This window comes from Halyomorpha halys, unplaced genomic scaffold (genome assembly GCF_000696795.3).
Source record: "Halyomorpha halys isolate HHAL.00 unplaced genomic scaffold, Hhal_1.1 Scaffold1605.1, whole genome shotgun sequence".
In the NCBI taxonomy this organism is placed as follows: domain Eukaryota; kingdom Metazoa; phylum Arthropoda; class Insecta; order Hemiptera; family Pentatomidae; genus Halyomorpha; species Halyomorpha halys.
Window position 1 is genome coordinate 5,045 of NW_027113040.1, and position 16,742 is coordinate 21,786.

The 16,742-nt window shown below is 31.8% G+C and overlaps 1 protein-coding gene across 1 annotated transcript in view; it reads right to left on the bottom strand.

Moving 5' to 3' along the window:
* Positions 1-210: 210 nt before the first annotated feature.
* Positions 211-16,742, bottom strand: part of LOC106690185 (adhesive plaque matrix protein 2) — a 17,194-nt gene continuing 662 nt past the window's right edge. The window contains exons 2-4 of the mRNA XM_014435531.2: positions 8,478-8,621; positions 5,021-5,152; positions 211-429 (exon numbers count right to left, since the gene is read on the bottom strand). Coding sequence (XP_014291017.1) covers positions 368-429; positions 5,021-5,152; positions 8,478-8,621 — 338 coding nt within the window. The 3' untranslated portion in view covers positions 211-367. The remainder of the gene's footprint in view (positions 430-5,020; positions 5,153-8,477; positions 8,622-16,742) is intronic.

A 16,742-nucleotide genomic window follows, 5' to 3' on the forward strand; every position in this document is an offset into this window, starting at 1 on the left:
AAATATGAATTGGATAGAAATAACAGTAAACAGCCTTTTCATTAATTTGGTTCAACAATGAAAATCCATTAAATCATAATTTAATAAATTACTTATTTAGAATGCTTTAAAGACAATGAAGTGAAACAAAGAAAGCTGTTAAATAAACAAAAAAAGAATCCAGCACATTTTATTTATAGTTGGGGGAAAATGTGGGTGATTAAAACTAAGTTTTCTTATTATTAAACTTATATTTATATATATAAAAAAGACTTAATATAAGTAACAGAGTGAAAGTAGATACAACTTTTTAGTAAAAAAATCTTACAGAAGATTTATTATTGTCTCTTTGGCAAAAATTTCTTATAATGATGGCCCTGAAAAGACATCATATAACAATGCATTCATATGGAAAGACCTTTACCCCTCCATTTCCTGGTGCAGGACAAGCTGAAACAAACATTTTACTTCTTAGAAATACATTACTCGTTTGAATTTTTACTCATACTTACGTATAATACTTATATAATAAATAATAGATTTTTCTGAAAGAATCATGCTGAAGTTATTATTATCCTCAAGTGAATCTCTTAAAAGAATCACGACTCACTTAGGCACTCTGCACAGGAAGCGAGATTCTGGAGTAAGGCAGACATGACGAGTCTCTGTGAGCGGATCCCAACTCCTATTAAAAGTAGAGAAACGCTTCTAGTAGAGTCTCTCTCGATTAAATTTTATCTCGACTCATGAGCCGGTTGATTGTCTATTCAGGTAAGTCGAAGAATAGTTCAGCGGTTATTCTACCTGGAACTGTTTTACACAAGGCAACAATTACAAATCCGCCTACTACTAACCACAGAGTCTACCCATAAGAAGCATTCAAAATTCGTTTTTTTTTTACTTTAGAAAATGAGTTTTTTTTTATCCTGAATAATACATTCATACATGAATAATACATTTACATGAATAATACATCACCCGTTGCATCTATGCGGCGCACGATATTCAAAATTTATGTTTTTTTACTCTCGAAAATTAAAAACTTATTGTGCACAGAAAAAATTGGATAAATGATAATCTTTAAGTATAACACTTATAAAGTAAATAAAGATTAACTAATATAGATATTGGTAATAACGCAACTACTTGATGGGACTTGGAAACGAATCCATCCTTAATAATTAACAACTATCAATATTTCTAACTCAAAATATGTAAATTTGACAAAGAATGGAGGAAGCCCAAGAGCTATACCGACTTAATACCTAAAAAGCCCAGCTTAGCTCTAAGGGGCACTACTGAAAGGCTCTCAGCCGAGGGATCATTATCCACACTGTAAACCCAACGAAATGTGGAAATTGAATTTTGAACTTGTTACGGTTGCCATGGTGAAATAAAAACACTGGCGATATCTGCGTAGACAAGGGGTGTTACGGTTGTCATGGTGAAATAAAAACACTGGCTAGATCTGTGTAGACAAGAGGTGTTACGGTTGTCATGGTGAAATAAAAACACTGGCTAGATCTGTGTAGACAATAGGTGTTACGGTTGTCATGGGAAAAACAAAACACGAGCGATATGTTCTGACGAGTTGGTTTTGTTGTTGTGAAGGCGACAGTTTGATTTTGGAACACGTTACGATTGTTCGATGTGAAGTGGTAATAGTTTAAAAGCCCTCTGTCTTTACAGTTTGAACCGGAATATCACCATATGAGAAATGTTCTCATATATGTTTTGTTTTTCAAAATTATGGTGTTTTACTTCAATAGACGGTCATTAACACTAGAAGTGGAGATATAGTGGAGTGCGTAGCAACAAATTTTCAGCACGTCCTGGATAGGAGAGTTGCGGCATTACATCTCCATAATTCTGGAGTGGTGAGACGGTGACCGGAAAGGAAATATAGGACAACCTTATGTTGGGCCAGGAGTGCACCCAAGGACTACGTGGGGTTTGAACTAAATTTTATTTTGTTTTTTATTTTATATTCACTTTTATACTCTTTTGGATAATAATGTAAATATATTTATTAAAATTAAGCATTTAAGTTAAGGTTTAAGTTAACCTATAAGTTTTAATTGTTTTATTAATTGATAAGAATTCTTTTTTTTTTCCTTTTTCATTCTCTGCATATATATTTCTTCTTATTATTAAACTTTTGTACATATAGTTCTGCTGTTCTTTCTCTGCTTTCAACTTGTTAATTTACTTATGTTTTTTTTTTGTTATTGTTCACGGAATATTACGATAATTCAACAGATGGGTAGGTAACACCTCTAGGTTTTCTGTTATATACATGTAAAGGTATTCGCCAGTGGTCATAATTCAAAAATTGTTTATACAGTGGTAAATGCTTCGGGGTTTTCGTTATTTTCAAGGAAAAAATAACGGGACGCCTAAGGAGTAATTCTTTATTGTTTTATCTTTTTTTCCTTTTGCGATTATATTTTTTTTTATTATTATTTTCCTTTAACTCACCCCCTTCTCCCCTGAGCGTGGGCAACTATAAACGATAAACATATAACTAAGGATAAGTCAAAATTTGCGGTTATATAGTCCACATGGATTAGCATTCATCCAGGTAAGGTGGAAGCCACGGCGTCCTCTTGTAGCCTGATTGCACACTCAGGGGACGAATTAACTCTAAACTAAATTTCAAGATGGAGCAAAGAAGAACGATTAGAACGGCCATCCAGAACTCTACGTTTCTATAATACCGGAATAAGAACGCCCAACTCGTCTTCGTGGGTAATTATATACTAATAAACATGAGTTCATAAGTTTTGCTGTAAAATGATGGCAACGCTTGGACTCTTTTCGGATTTTTCGATAACGTTTTCACTCCAGTGCAGAAAGAATACTCTACTTACGGTAAAGAGCAATTGCTACTATACCTACGAATACCAATCCATACCAACATTCGCCTTGGATGTTGGTATGGATACTTCTGGAGCTGCATGCGACATAATTTTATCTTCTCCAAATTTATGGAATTTTAAATTTATTTGGTTTGTTCAGCCTACTAATATGTTTTGTCAGAGTGTGAGGGAATTTCCTCAGAGTAGTCACAAAACTGGAAGATAAATTCACAATCTTTTGTTTAGAGGGGGTTAATCGCCAAAAATATTTGTTTGGCAAGGTATTTAATAAATCATCTCTATCAGTACAATATTTAAGGATTCAAAACTCTCGTGCTGCTCATGACGTGATTTTTATAAAGGTGTATTACTGTTATTGGCTAAAAACATCCTTCGAAACTGGCTGATTTTTTTTCTAATTAAACAAAACCATTTCTGCCATAGTCAAACCTTCTTCTTGTTGCGCTGAGGTGAAAAAAAAAAGCTAGCTCCCGTACAATAAATGATACTTTTATACTTTCTAATCAACTAAATTTACTAAATTTTTGTCACATATGGATCCGAGGCTTGAGCCTTCACTAAAGCTGATGAAGCAAGACTCTTGGTCTTCGAGAGGTTCAATCTGAGAAAAATAATTGGACCTGTTAGAGAGGGCAATGTGTGAAGAAGAAGGAAGAATGCCGAGCTATCGGCTTTGTACGGAGACAATGATGTCGAGTTTAGAAGGTTGAGTTGATTCCAATGGGCGGGTCATGTGGCGAGGATGCTCGGCGTTGAAATCGCAAATAAGGTCCAATCCGGACAATTACATAGAAAGAGAAGAGTGGGGAGGCCGAACATGAAGTTGGTCGGGCATTGTATCAATGGATGCCCGTGTCCTTCCCAGAACCCGAAACTGGAGAGTCGCAGCAGAAGATAGAAAGGCCTAGCAGAAGCTACTAGAGGAGGCCCAGGCACGGTAACGTAATGTCGCGCCAATTATGATGATGAAGATGAATCAATTTCACGATAATAGCCCTTAAAGGACCTATAACCGTAAACACGTGTAGGAAAAAGTGAGTAAAAACGAAAAATCGAATGCTAGAAAAACATCTTGACATATCATGGTACATGCACTCTCTTTCAAAATCATATAGAGCGCAAATGAACTTCATCGTAAAAGAGTTATTTAACTGAAGAGAAATAAAGAACATGTTAAAAAGATAAGAAATTAGCAAGAGATTTAAATCATAAGAAGAGGAAGATATATTTGCAATTAGTATGGTAAAAAAAAAAAGTAATAAGGAAGAGAAAATTTATGGATAACCTCCAGTTGAAACAGCAAAGCAACAGAACATGTATGTAAATGACCTATGATATCAGTCCAATCAAACTGTTCAAGATAGAAGTGAACAGCAATCAGCAGATACCATGGAACTGAATAAAAAATCAAAAAGATAATAATACATGTAAACAAGCATTAAAAACTAATTTAAATGTAGTATACATGAGAAATATTTAAAAATGTGATGTATCTCGCTTTAACTGTCTATAAAATTTGTTCCATGAATAAAAGAATGCGAAATTAGTATTCCCGAAACCGAGCTTGGTCCAAAAATATTCCTAATGCTTCGATTGATTAAAAGCAAGATACATATAAGGAAAAGTGTTCTCGATATTTTGCAAAAATCAGGAAAATTCAAAACATCGAGTTGTTCAAGTACAAATTAAAATTATGAGTGTTCAGAAAAAAAGGATGTAATTTACTTTAGGAACATATGATCAATGGGAAATTATGAACACCTAGGAGTCTGGAACTGCTTTTGGTTAAACAATCCTTCGATCTCAGACTGTATGTACTAGCACGAGTTCCACTATTTCGTCTAGAATATACTTCTTGGTAAGTGGAATGTAGATAAACATAATCAAAGCAAATAGAGGGAGTTGAACTGCCAAAGGACAACACAGTGAAAAGAAATAGATTGAATTTTTACTATTATATACAAATGAAAAAAAAAAACATAACAACTATTGTTTGTTACGTGATACCAATTATCAATATTAATATAATTTTCCATCCAGGGTAAATCTCTTAACTTCCCCAAGATATAAATTTCCGGAAGAACGTAAAGTACTTAGGATGCAAATCTTCTAAACAGATTAATATATATAAAGGACGTGTTTGAACTTTGTAGTTTACCTACCATACTGACATCTTGGTCCATAGAATCCTGTCCCTTCACAGCGACACCTGAACTTCATGCCGTAGGAAGTAATCTGGGTGCAGGTGCCTCTGTTAGCGCATGGGTTTCCTGAGCACACGTCTCTGGTTTTTCCTATTATAAAAGGAAATAGTTTAATTTATTTTCGTTATACCAATTATGCACTTAGTTCCAAGAAACCTATTCTATAGTCTCATCCTGTAAAAACAATTTCCTAAAAACTTATTGAATAATACTTACGATATTTAAGTCAGAATTCTCAGGTATTTTTTTTTTTTTTGTAAATTCATATGCTTTTTTTAAGAAGGATTTTTTTTCAAATATCATCATAATAGTTATCCATTGCAAAAGTAAAAAAAAAAAGAGTTGAAATGACATATTTATATCGTTGCTTAAGTTGTGATTCCTCATAAGTCCAATAAAAACTGTATAGAACTTAAAATAAAAAATTATACTTTATCCTGAGATATCTCCAAGGAATTTTCGAGATAGAAAACGATTACATAGTTATCCTGCCAAACGATGGTTGAGACTAGTTGTCTCTAGAATGGTACATTGATTTTTTAACTCAACACAGCTTAAGTGTTAATATGTAACAATGTTCAGTTCAACGTTTTAGAATCCTGACAAAGTTTCAGAAAATGAATCTTTATCAAGTCCTTATTTTTCTTAAATAAATTTAAAGAATGTAACTTAGAGGTCATAAATTTATTATTTTGTTTTTAGATTTCTTCTATTACTTTAGGCAGGGTTTTAAACAAATATTTTCAGTTATCCACAGAATCTTCAAGTCAAAATATTTTCAGACACATATTCGAAATCATACTCACTGATTAGTCCGTCCCTTTTCTGAATACATATTAAAATTATTAATTGTTGTGTCCTGCCAAAACAAAACAACCAAGTCATGATTGAGACGAATGTTAATCTAAACTAAAGTTCGCGTTGAGCTTTGAGATAATATTAATATAAAAAATCGGAAAACATGTTACAAATTAACTGCGGCAGATGTGTTTAGGTCCTTGGTTGCAAGTGTCGCTGAAGATACGGCCATTATCAGGCAAGAGTTCATTAACTCTTCACTCTTATAATAAATACACGATAAACAGAAAAGAGTCAAGGTCCTTTAACCCTAGTCTTATCTCTTAGTTTTTTCTTGCGTTTCAATTTTTTTAATTGCATTTCTGATTTCGATTGTATTATTTCTGCTACATTTTGTCCGATGACCTTCCGAAAAAAGTCTGAGGGATTAGGCCGAAACGTAGGTACAAGAATTGAGCTAATAGTGACCACGAGGATTTGGGTTTTGACAGGTACAGGTGGCGGTTGTTAGTGGTATCATAGTACAAGAGCCGGGAAGAAAAAAAGGCAGTTATCTCACCCCAATTTTTGATTACTTCAATTAAAACTATGTATAATTACTAGTCAAAATTGATGAGTCTGCCAAGTATAGGTAGGGGGATTACAAAATGGCGGATGTTTCAAAACCTTAAGAAAGCATTGCTTTTTCATTCGGAGCTCTATATATTAAAAACTACCAACAACAATAGAAAATCTAAGAGAACACTATTTAAAGAAGAGTAAATTTTCTGAAATATTAGCCCTAAAAGAGCTATTTACGTCCAATAGTTCTCGAGATATAGCTTTTTAAAAAGCAAAATTTCTTAAAAATCTACTGAAAGATTACTAGTTAGTTAATTTATTTTGAGAAATTTATATCTCAGGAACTATGTGACGTACAGATGTCTATTAGCACTCAAATTAAAGCTAGTTTAATGGACTATAAAGAAGTTCATGACCTTTACCTTCGTAGGTATCGTAGTTTTCATGATATTTGCTAAAATAAATTGATTTATAGTTGTTCGGACAATAAATTTGATTTATGAAAAACTTTATTTCAGAACCCATTGGACGTACAGATGTCTGCCAGCGCTCATATTAAAGCTAGTTAAATTTACTACAAAATAGTTAATTATGCTTATCTTTGTAGGAGAAGTAGTTTTTATGATATTTGACAAAATAAAGTCACAAAATGTTAATTTCTAGTTGTTCGTATAAATTGTTGGATTTTCGAAAAATATATCTTTAGATCCATAAGACGCACATATGTCTGCCAACACTCAAAATAAAGGAAATTTAACTTACTAAAATGTAGTTTATGACACTTATCTTCGTAGGGGTAGTAGTTTTTATGATATTCACATATGAATATAAATTTGGCAAATGAAAATTTGTCCGAACAACTATTTCATCAACATCAATTTATTTTAACAAATTTCATGTAAACTATTACACCGACGAAGATAAACATCATAAAGTACTTTATAGCTCATTAAACTAGCTTTAATTTGAGTGCTAATAGACATTTGTACGTCAAATGGTTTTTGAGATATGAATTTTTCAAAATAAATTCACTAACTACTGATCTTTTAGAATGTCCTATACAACATTTTTATGAAATGTTGCTTTTTAAAAAGCTATATCTCGAAAACTATTTAACGTAAATAACTCTATTAGGGCTCATATTTTAGCAAATTTACTCTTGTTTAAATGACGTTCTCTTAGGTTTTCTTGTGTTGTTCCTACTTTTTAAGATATAGAGCTGCGAATGAAAAATTAGTTTTTTTAATCGCTTTGAAACAGCCGCCATTTTTTATTCCCCCTACTTATACTATGCAGACTCATCAGTTTTGACTATTAATTATACATAGTTTTCATTAAAGTAATCAAAAATTGGAGTGAGATAACTGCCTTTTCTCCTCTTGGGCTCTTGTTCTATCAGTACCGAAGGAAGCGCTTATCCAGAAAGTTTCTCAGCGGAAGGGAGCTCGTATGTGTTTCAAGTGAACTCCATACACCTCAGTAAACTATCTTTAGCCCTCCTCCACCTCTGGACCCTAGAAAATTTAAAATTTTAAATGCTTTAAAATTTCTTTCTTTATCCATATAAAAAATGAGATCATGTTTCGTTTTTACCCCTAAAAAGATCAATTGATAGAATAATAGTACAGGGTAACGTCACTTAATATCAAAAGCGAACAATTTACTCAAAATCGATAAATAATAAATTTTGAAAAAGGTTCTAAGGAACACAATTTTTTTTTTTACCGTCCATAGCTGTGAAGGTTCCCGCATCCTCAACATGGAACTGCTAGTAAGCTGAGGTTAGCGAAGGCTTTTATTAATTCACAAAATATATCAACTAGTGTAAGGCAGTTTTAGAGTTGCGAAATAAAACAATAATTGTTATAAAGTAATAAAAACATTTTTAAAGTAACATCATAACGTCATAAAATAAGTAAAATTTAATTTATTTCAAAATGAATAATTAGTTCACCTGCATAAAGTAGTTATATATAATGGTTTTTGGTAATTGCTCTAATTGTTAGTGGATTATAGAATAACAATGGACATCTTATGACATATGTACAGTCCTTACCTTTCAAAGCTTGTCGGCAGTCTTCTCTGGTCGGGTATTTGAAATCCGATCTGCAGCCTAGACCACAAATACAGTGCCCTTCATGGATGCGGCAACCTCTGACCATCTCATCAGGGGTACAAGCAAAACTCACCGCCGCGAAAGCTGGAAAATGATTGTTTGTTACATATTCAGGCGAAAATATCATGTCAAGAATAACTGCTAAAGAGTAACGGACGAATTAGTATACGGACCAGCCGTAGAAATGAAATATCTTTGGCAACATCAGAAGGATTCGTTGAGAAATGGAAGGATTAGGGATACTTAAACGTAAGGTCTAGTAAACGAGTTTTTGAAGACTGTCAACTAAAATTGTCCATGTATGCCCTATTGGTGACACTCTAAAGTTAAATGGTTCCTGGAAGCAGGCCACTGTGCCATGACTTTGACCATGAGAAGATTTACCATGCATCGGCGTAGGCAAAGGGGGGCGGCTCCTAGATTTTTGGGACCCAAGGAAAAAAAAAATAAAGAAAATAGTAAACTAATTTGATAGATGATTTCTTTCTGGAAACATGCTATAGTTATTGAGCTAACATTGTTGAGTTGACTTCATCACGGATCACAAGATCACACCTTTGAAGGGACAAGGTATACATAGATTCTTCCGTACAAAAAGGTAAGATTCAATAACCGAATATACTGTCTCTAAAAATAATGGGGAAACGAATAAACCTTTTTTTAAATTCCATTCTTTATATTATAACTTACAGCATGCCATTTTAATAAACTCAGAATGTTTGTTGTCAAAAGTGTTCTGCCAGCAATCCCAGAAGGCTGATGTTCTCTTTCGATTTCAATAATTTATTGTGATTATAGCTAATAAACATTTAGAAAAGAAACGAATCAATTTTATGAAGTTGCAATCGAATGGTGGGGGTATTTCTTGGAATGCCGAATTACATATCTTTTACCTTTTATATGTATATGTATGTGTGCATGGATGTATATATATAAGAGCGTGTGTGTGTGTAATGGGCCGAAGTCCGCTCCCCACTTGGTGAAATCCTGCCTACGCCCATGTTACCATGGTAGATATAGGTACTAAATCAAATGACGTGGATCAATTGGTGAGATCGACTAAAGCTGTTATCCTAAGATTATGGAACTCGGAGGTAGCAAAAGAAGAAGAGCAAGCGAAGTAAATTGTAATGATCCAGAAAAATAATTGGAGTAATATGTTGTGACTATTACAGAATGAGGTAATTAAAGTTAGTTACTTGTAGATAAAGTATGTCAGAAATAACCAGGAGGGAAGTAAGAAAAAAAAAAAAAAAAAAACCTGGACTGTTACTAGTTTCAGAGAATTAAAGATAACAGTATGAACAAAGAATAAAGAATGGAACAATTCAAAGGGTTCTCACTAACATTTCTTCAAAAGTTTCAGAAATAAGAAAAAAAAGTTTCACTTTTGATTAAATTAACATATTTTCAATTTTAGTTAATAAGAGCCTTAGCTAAGTCAGGAGTGATTCATTAACTTCATTTATAGTCAACATAGCACCAGTCAGATGAAGTCATGAAAGAAGGTTTTCAGACTGGAAAATTGTTTTGTAAAATTCAGTAGTTAAGAACTTTTTAAAAATTTTTTTTTTTCTGACCTCCTAGAAAAATTAAAACAATAAATTAAATATATACAAAGAAATAAGTGTATATATACAGGTATCTTGGATTGCCAGTGTGGCATTATAAGATAAGCTGCCGGGTCCGCTGAAGGCGGTGTCATCAATGATGGCATGAGTCTGCCGTGAGCGTACTAAGGAGTTTTTAATTATTAAAATTATATGTAATATATATTTATTACACGAGAAGAAATAATTTATTTGTTGTTTTTGTCCTAATGATTCAACGACGATTGACGCAATGCTAGTATTATATTTAGATTCCGGTTTAATCTTACTACATTGGTATAATTATTGAATAAATGATAGAAAAATATCACAGGCCTATCAGCTGCACACGAAAAAAAAATTGTAATTATTAGGCACATCTAATACGCCTTGCATAATAACGCCGATGCCTACTTATCTTGATGAACCTTCTATATCTAAAATGCTCTTTGTTATTTCCTTCAGATATCTCATAGATACTTGCGTAGAAACGCCACGAGAGTGTGGTACAAAACAGAGACTGAACCAATAACTGAAATAATTTTTAAAAAACAGATCATTCTAACTAATCAGTTAGGGAATAAACTGGAAAGCCAGAACACCAGAATGTATTTTTATAATTTAGTTATATAACCAACGATGTTCAGTCTGCAAAATGTAAATTCGAAGGATGGTACCTCCTCTAACTCAGACACAAGTAAGCATTCACCCAACTGAACCCGTCAGTGATAAGTCAGCTCCTCACGTGAGAATTTTGCTGTATCAGCTCTACCAGTAAGGCTAACGTAGCATTCCACCATATTAACTGGTAAGAAAAAAAAATTATTACATTCTACTTTTATGATATCAGCAATTATTAATATTACGGCCTTAGTTTGTCAGCAATAAATACAAATTTCTATTGGAAGATTGCCGATTGACCGTGTGTATCAATAAATGGAATTTGGTCCGGGTGCTGTCAAATTAAACTCAAATAGTAATATTTTGTACTATTTTTATGAATTAAGTACTATTTAAATAAAAATAAAAAGTATGTGTGCATGCATGTATATATATAAGAACGTGTGTGTGTGTAATGGGCCGAAGTCCGCTCCCCACTTGGTGAAATCCTGCCTACGCCCATGTTACCATGGTAGATATAGGTACTTATATGAATTAAGTACTATTTAAATAAAAATAGTACATAATATTACTGTTTGAGTTTAATTTGACAGCACCCGGACCAAATTCCATTTATTTACAGATTTCTATGATTCAATTATTCTTTGAATGTAGAAAGGGAACATAACAGTACCATACTTTTTAATATAAAATTCAATTCTAAACGATATTATTTTCTTCCTACTCTCACTCTATAAATCCTGGATTGATTTAGCAAGGAGGGATAAAAAAATTGTCTTTAGGAAATGGTAAGAAAAACAACCCCTTTACAAAAATCTAAGTATATTTGATTTAACTACCTAATTTTATAGACCTAAAGGCTTTTAAAATAGGAATTCTACTGTTTTTCATGGCACCAAAGATGTGTATAAAAAAAAAAAAAATGGGATTTGAACACGTACATTTAAGTTTTAATTTAGCAATAGGGTATAAAAAGATATTAAAATTATTTATTCTATATTGTTGGAAGATAGTCCGGATGGCGGTCAATAAAGGTATCAAAGTAGTCAAATAAAACTATATATTGTTAACGAACGTTTCGCCCCACTTTGCAGGGCTTCATCAGGGCTGTCAGAACCTTAAGGATTTTGTTTCAATCTGACAGCCCTGATGAAGCCTTGCAACGTGAGGCGAAATAGCATATTTTTAGCAATAAATAGTTTAATTTTACTATTTTGATACCTTTACTGACCGTCACCCGGACTACCTTCCCACTATTTACTTCATACGGTCATCTTATTCCAATATTTATTCTATAATTCAAATACTTACTAATAAAACTTAAAAATTAAATATGTTTTGTTTAGAATAAAAAGATGAAGGATACAATATAAAATTATGCCAAAAATTAAAATTTTCTTTTTCTTTAGATGTCATATGCGCTTTCCCTTTCTTTATCCCCAGTCTGGATCTGGATATACAGTGTGTTCAAGACTCGATCCGAACCCCATTTTTTTCTATAGTCTTGAGAATTTCATAAGACACCTGGTAGTTCTGAGTTATAGTGAATACAATTTCTTTTGTATATGTTTTTTTTTCTTTTCTTTTCTTCCCCGTATTGTTTTTGTTTTATGTACATCTCCTGTACTTTTTAACTGTATATTTTACGTATTTTTAAAAAAATTTGTACTCTTGCCATTGTTACTTATTTTTATTCTTATCATTGTTTATTCAAGTTTATTTTATGTCTTCCTTCCTTTTATTTATATGTAATTTCTTATCACTTTATTTTTACATAATAATTAACCTAGCTTAAATTACCTTATTGTTGTAATATTCTCAGTTTTCTTTTTTTTTTTTTTGTATCTTTTTAGCCCTGATGAAAACTTTTAGCCCTGCAAAGTGGGGCGAAACGTCAGAAAATAAATAGTTGTAAACTATTTTTGTTTCTCTTTTGACCGCAACCCTGACAATCTTCTTATATAACAATTTCTTTTGGTACTAAAGTACACTTAGTTACCTCATGCAGTTCTACTCCATGCAGTTCTCCCACATTTTACTGTGGAATTTCCAATGGAATTCTACGACAAAAAATCTAATAATGAGAATTCATATAGTTGATTTTCCTAGCCGACGTATCATAAAAGCACAAATCTCCAGGAACTCCAAACAATTTTTTACGGATTTTGATAATTTGGGCCGAAAAAGTAAGAAGAACCGTAAAGCATGAAGGTCCAATTTTTTAAAAATATTGAAAAGTTGATATTGATTTACACGTTTGCCTCTTGCCACACAAGAAATCGTAGACTAGTACAAATGTAAGCAAATGCAATAACAAACGGCCACAAATTCAAGCCAACTTAGCCAGCCATTCCAAATAACCCATCCACCTACTTGCGCATGCGTGAATTCACTATAATTCTGAAAACGTGTAGAGGTACATACAATGAAAGAAAAGGGGAGAATTATATTTAAGTTATAAGTAATTATTAAATTATAATCAACAGAATAAATACAGGTTGCGAACCGAATGTACGGGAGACAAAGAAATCATTGCAATATAGACTAAAATGTCTATAAAAATAAAATGCAAAATGCACAAAAATGTCCATGTACTAATTATCAAATTGAAATAAAATCTACGCAAAGTACATAAAAGATGTACAGGATCCAAGGAAATTGCTTTCTTACAATTGAATTACTGTCTTTTAAATGAAAAGAGAGGGTTACGAACATTTTTGAGATTTTGGAAAAAATGGTAATGAGATAGTGAGCTGTATCTTAACAGATAATAGTACAATATTCGTAATGGTATCAGTAGGACATTTTGGTTTTTCATGTATAATTTAACTAGACTAATGTGTATCTTTACTTATGTCAACAAATGATGTATTATTATTATTTCATATACATACTAAGTGTTTACTTAATTAATTGCCGTAATACATAAATGTCATGACTATACAATCCTCAGAATATTTCGGAACTGTTTTGATATAATTTCAGAACTCTATGAAAAAAATTACCTCTATTCACTTTCATTGTTTAAGTTGGTAGCATTAACTGTTTGCGGTTTATTTCGCAAGAAAAAGTATATTTTTATTTTTGTTCGATTATTACAAACTGTCAAGTGTTTCGAAAGTTCTTTGGGGTTTATAAATGATTAAGGTATTATTTAAAGATCTATATTGAGGGTGATGGACTTCTATTATAAATTAGATATTAATTTCAGGGTGTCTTTGTTTTTTCTGTAAGCAATAAAGTGTATTAAATTGAAAATTAGAAGAGGGGGCCGAAATTTACTTTGTCTAGGGTTCTCTTCGTGGTTTGATCCCAGCTCTTACAAGAACGTGTATTATGTTTTGTTTAGAAGTGGTGCGAGGTACACCCCCTTAGTCTACTAGCTCCAGAGATAGGCCTTTCCGTTACAGATAACAATTATCCAACCCCGCGCTAACCAAGTGGAGGAGAGACAGCGAGCATTTATGACCGCCGTCAGCTGAGGCTATAATAATAATAATAATAATAACTTATAATCTAGAGGAGGCAGATTATTAGGTACTTTGCAGGTGTCATTACCACATTATTTTGAGTATAACAACTTCTTTCGGTTGAAAGTAGTTTCTCAAATCTCAAACTTCGCAATTTCTCGGATTGACACAACTTGTTACTCTTTCCCATAACGGTATATCCAGAGCCTAATGTGCACTGGACTATGAGTGTGTGTGGAGAGGAAGATATCTATGACAACTATGACCGCACACAGCATGACTATTTAATAAAAGACTTAGGTAGGGATGATACTATGACATAAGATACTATGACACTATGACTGACAGGATGATACTAAGACTCATCATCATATAGATCTGTCTGTAGATATTAGTTATGATTGTTCCATAATTGAATTATTCAAGTTATTGTGTGTAGAAAATAGAAAAATTATTGTTTTTTTGCCCTCAATAAATGACTGAAATAACTAAATTTATAAATAACAATCTTGTTGGTTATTACAGTTATAATGGCAACTTGGCAAGAAGATTGTGACAACTCAAATATGAAATATTTGAAAAAAAAAAAACTTAAATTTTTTGGAGAGATATGATTTTTTTTTATAACACTTAAATTGAAAGTATACAGTTCCTTTTAAATTTCAAGTATTTTCACGACAAATATCTAACAAGTATAACATCCGCTTTAGCCATCATATTATCTTTGGAATTAAAACCGATTTTTTTCAAATAAGATCAGAATTTAATATTCAATACAAAATTAAAGAAATAGTCAGGGTATTTTTAAAACTCTTTTATTCGTTCAAGAATCTTTTCATTTTAAATTTTTTTATTGAAATAATACTCTTCCATATTCAAGGCTAATGAGTATTAAGGTTGCATTCAGTCATATTATGCATATGTGTGTGTATATTAAATAAAAGTAAATAAATAACAATAAAACAGGTAAATATAAATTTAAATGGATTATAACAATGATAAAATAATATATGCAGATATCAAATAAACATAGGTAGAAAAATAAGTTAAATAATAGCAAAATAAATAAACAACAAAGGTAGAAGAAATTAAAATTAAATAAGTAAAATAAATCAATTTGAACTTTTAGAATCTAATTCAGTCCAATGCCTTCGAATTATAATTTCATGTCATTTCTTTAATATATATGTATATATCTATATATATGTATTGACAACATTTTTTTAATGTCAAACTAGCAGCACGGTACTTAATAGATACAAGACAACGATATTTACGAAGGAGCTGGAATAGAGATTTTTTACAGTAGTTAATTAAATAAATAAATAATAAAACTTGATTAAAATATAGATTAAAAAACAATTATGACAGTTACTGTGGGGGGAGGAGGAAAGGCATACCTAACACAGCTACAGAACATTTAATGGCAAATGGGACTTCGTACCTTATTTGAAAATAGAAAAAAAAAATTAAATTGTAATCTGAATTGGCAACTTCTTAATCAATAAGATACATTGGGTCTTATACTACACGAAGATATAATAAAAATCAGAAGATGCAAATTAATCTTCGCTTAGAATTGGCCTTTGAATTTATTGCATTCCCGTGGTTAACCAATTGGATCCCAAGATTGGGGAATTTAGTTTCTTAATATGCATGGGCTATTAATAGAAATAAACCGTACGATATTTAAAATCATTATATCATTTAATATTTGAGAAGTAAAATAAAAAATTACAAGAGGTCATTACAGGAGTAAGGGAACGTTGAAGATTGCGGGGCCATTGGGTCTTTAGTGTAAAGATGACTCAGTCCACATGTTATTGTTAAGAATTAATGAACACTTCATAAAAGCGATACTTTAAAGCATTTAAATTTGATTTTTCATAAATGCATTAGCCAAAATTGTTTCATTTTATTTCGTTGTTTAATTCCGTGATGAGTTGTAAGTAAAAAAGTATGCTTTCTCAGACAAAAAACAAGTAGACAGTGAGGAATATTTTAGAGCACCAACTAACTATAGTTAGTAGAAAATTATAAGTTTGCGATAAATTTTGTTAGTTTCATTCAAACAATTTTTTGTTTGTTTATGGAGCTCTCCAATAAAACTTAAAGGCAAACACGAATAGAAACCTTAAAGTAAGTATAAGAACTGACAATAATGCTTCTACGTTTAGGAACTACTTGTTTCTTTGGCTATCGGAGAAGATAACAGTATCTTAAGACTACAGGGTACGAATACCTCCTATCGATAACTGATAGGATATTTTTTTAAGGACTTAAAATAAATTAATTATTATAAACCAAAACAGCGTCTGATTTTAGTAAATTAAGTTAACATATAAAAGTTCCTTCCAAGTGTAATCTTTTTATACAGTGCAAGACCTATTACAAAAACAATTGCTTATGTTCAAGTATAACAAAAGATTTATTATCAGAGATAAACTATACTTAAGATAGTTAATATAGTTTTTGATGGAATAGAACAGTACGCTGCTTTGCTTCAATATCTGACAAAATATACA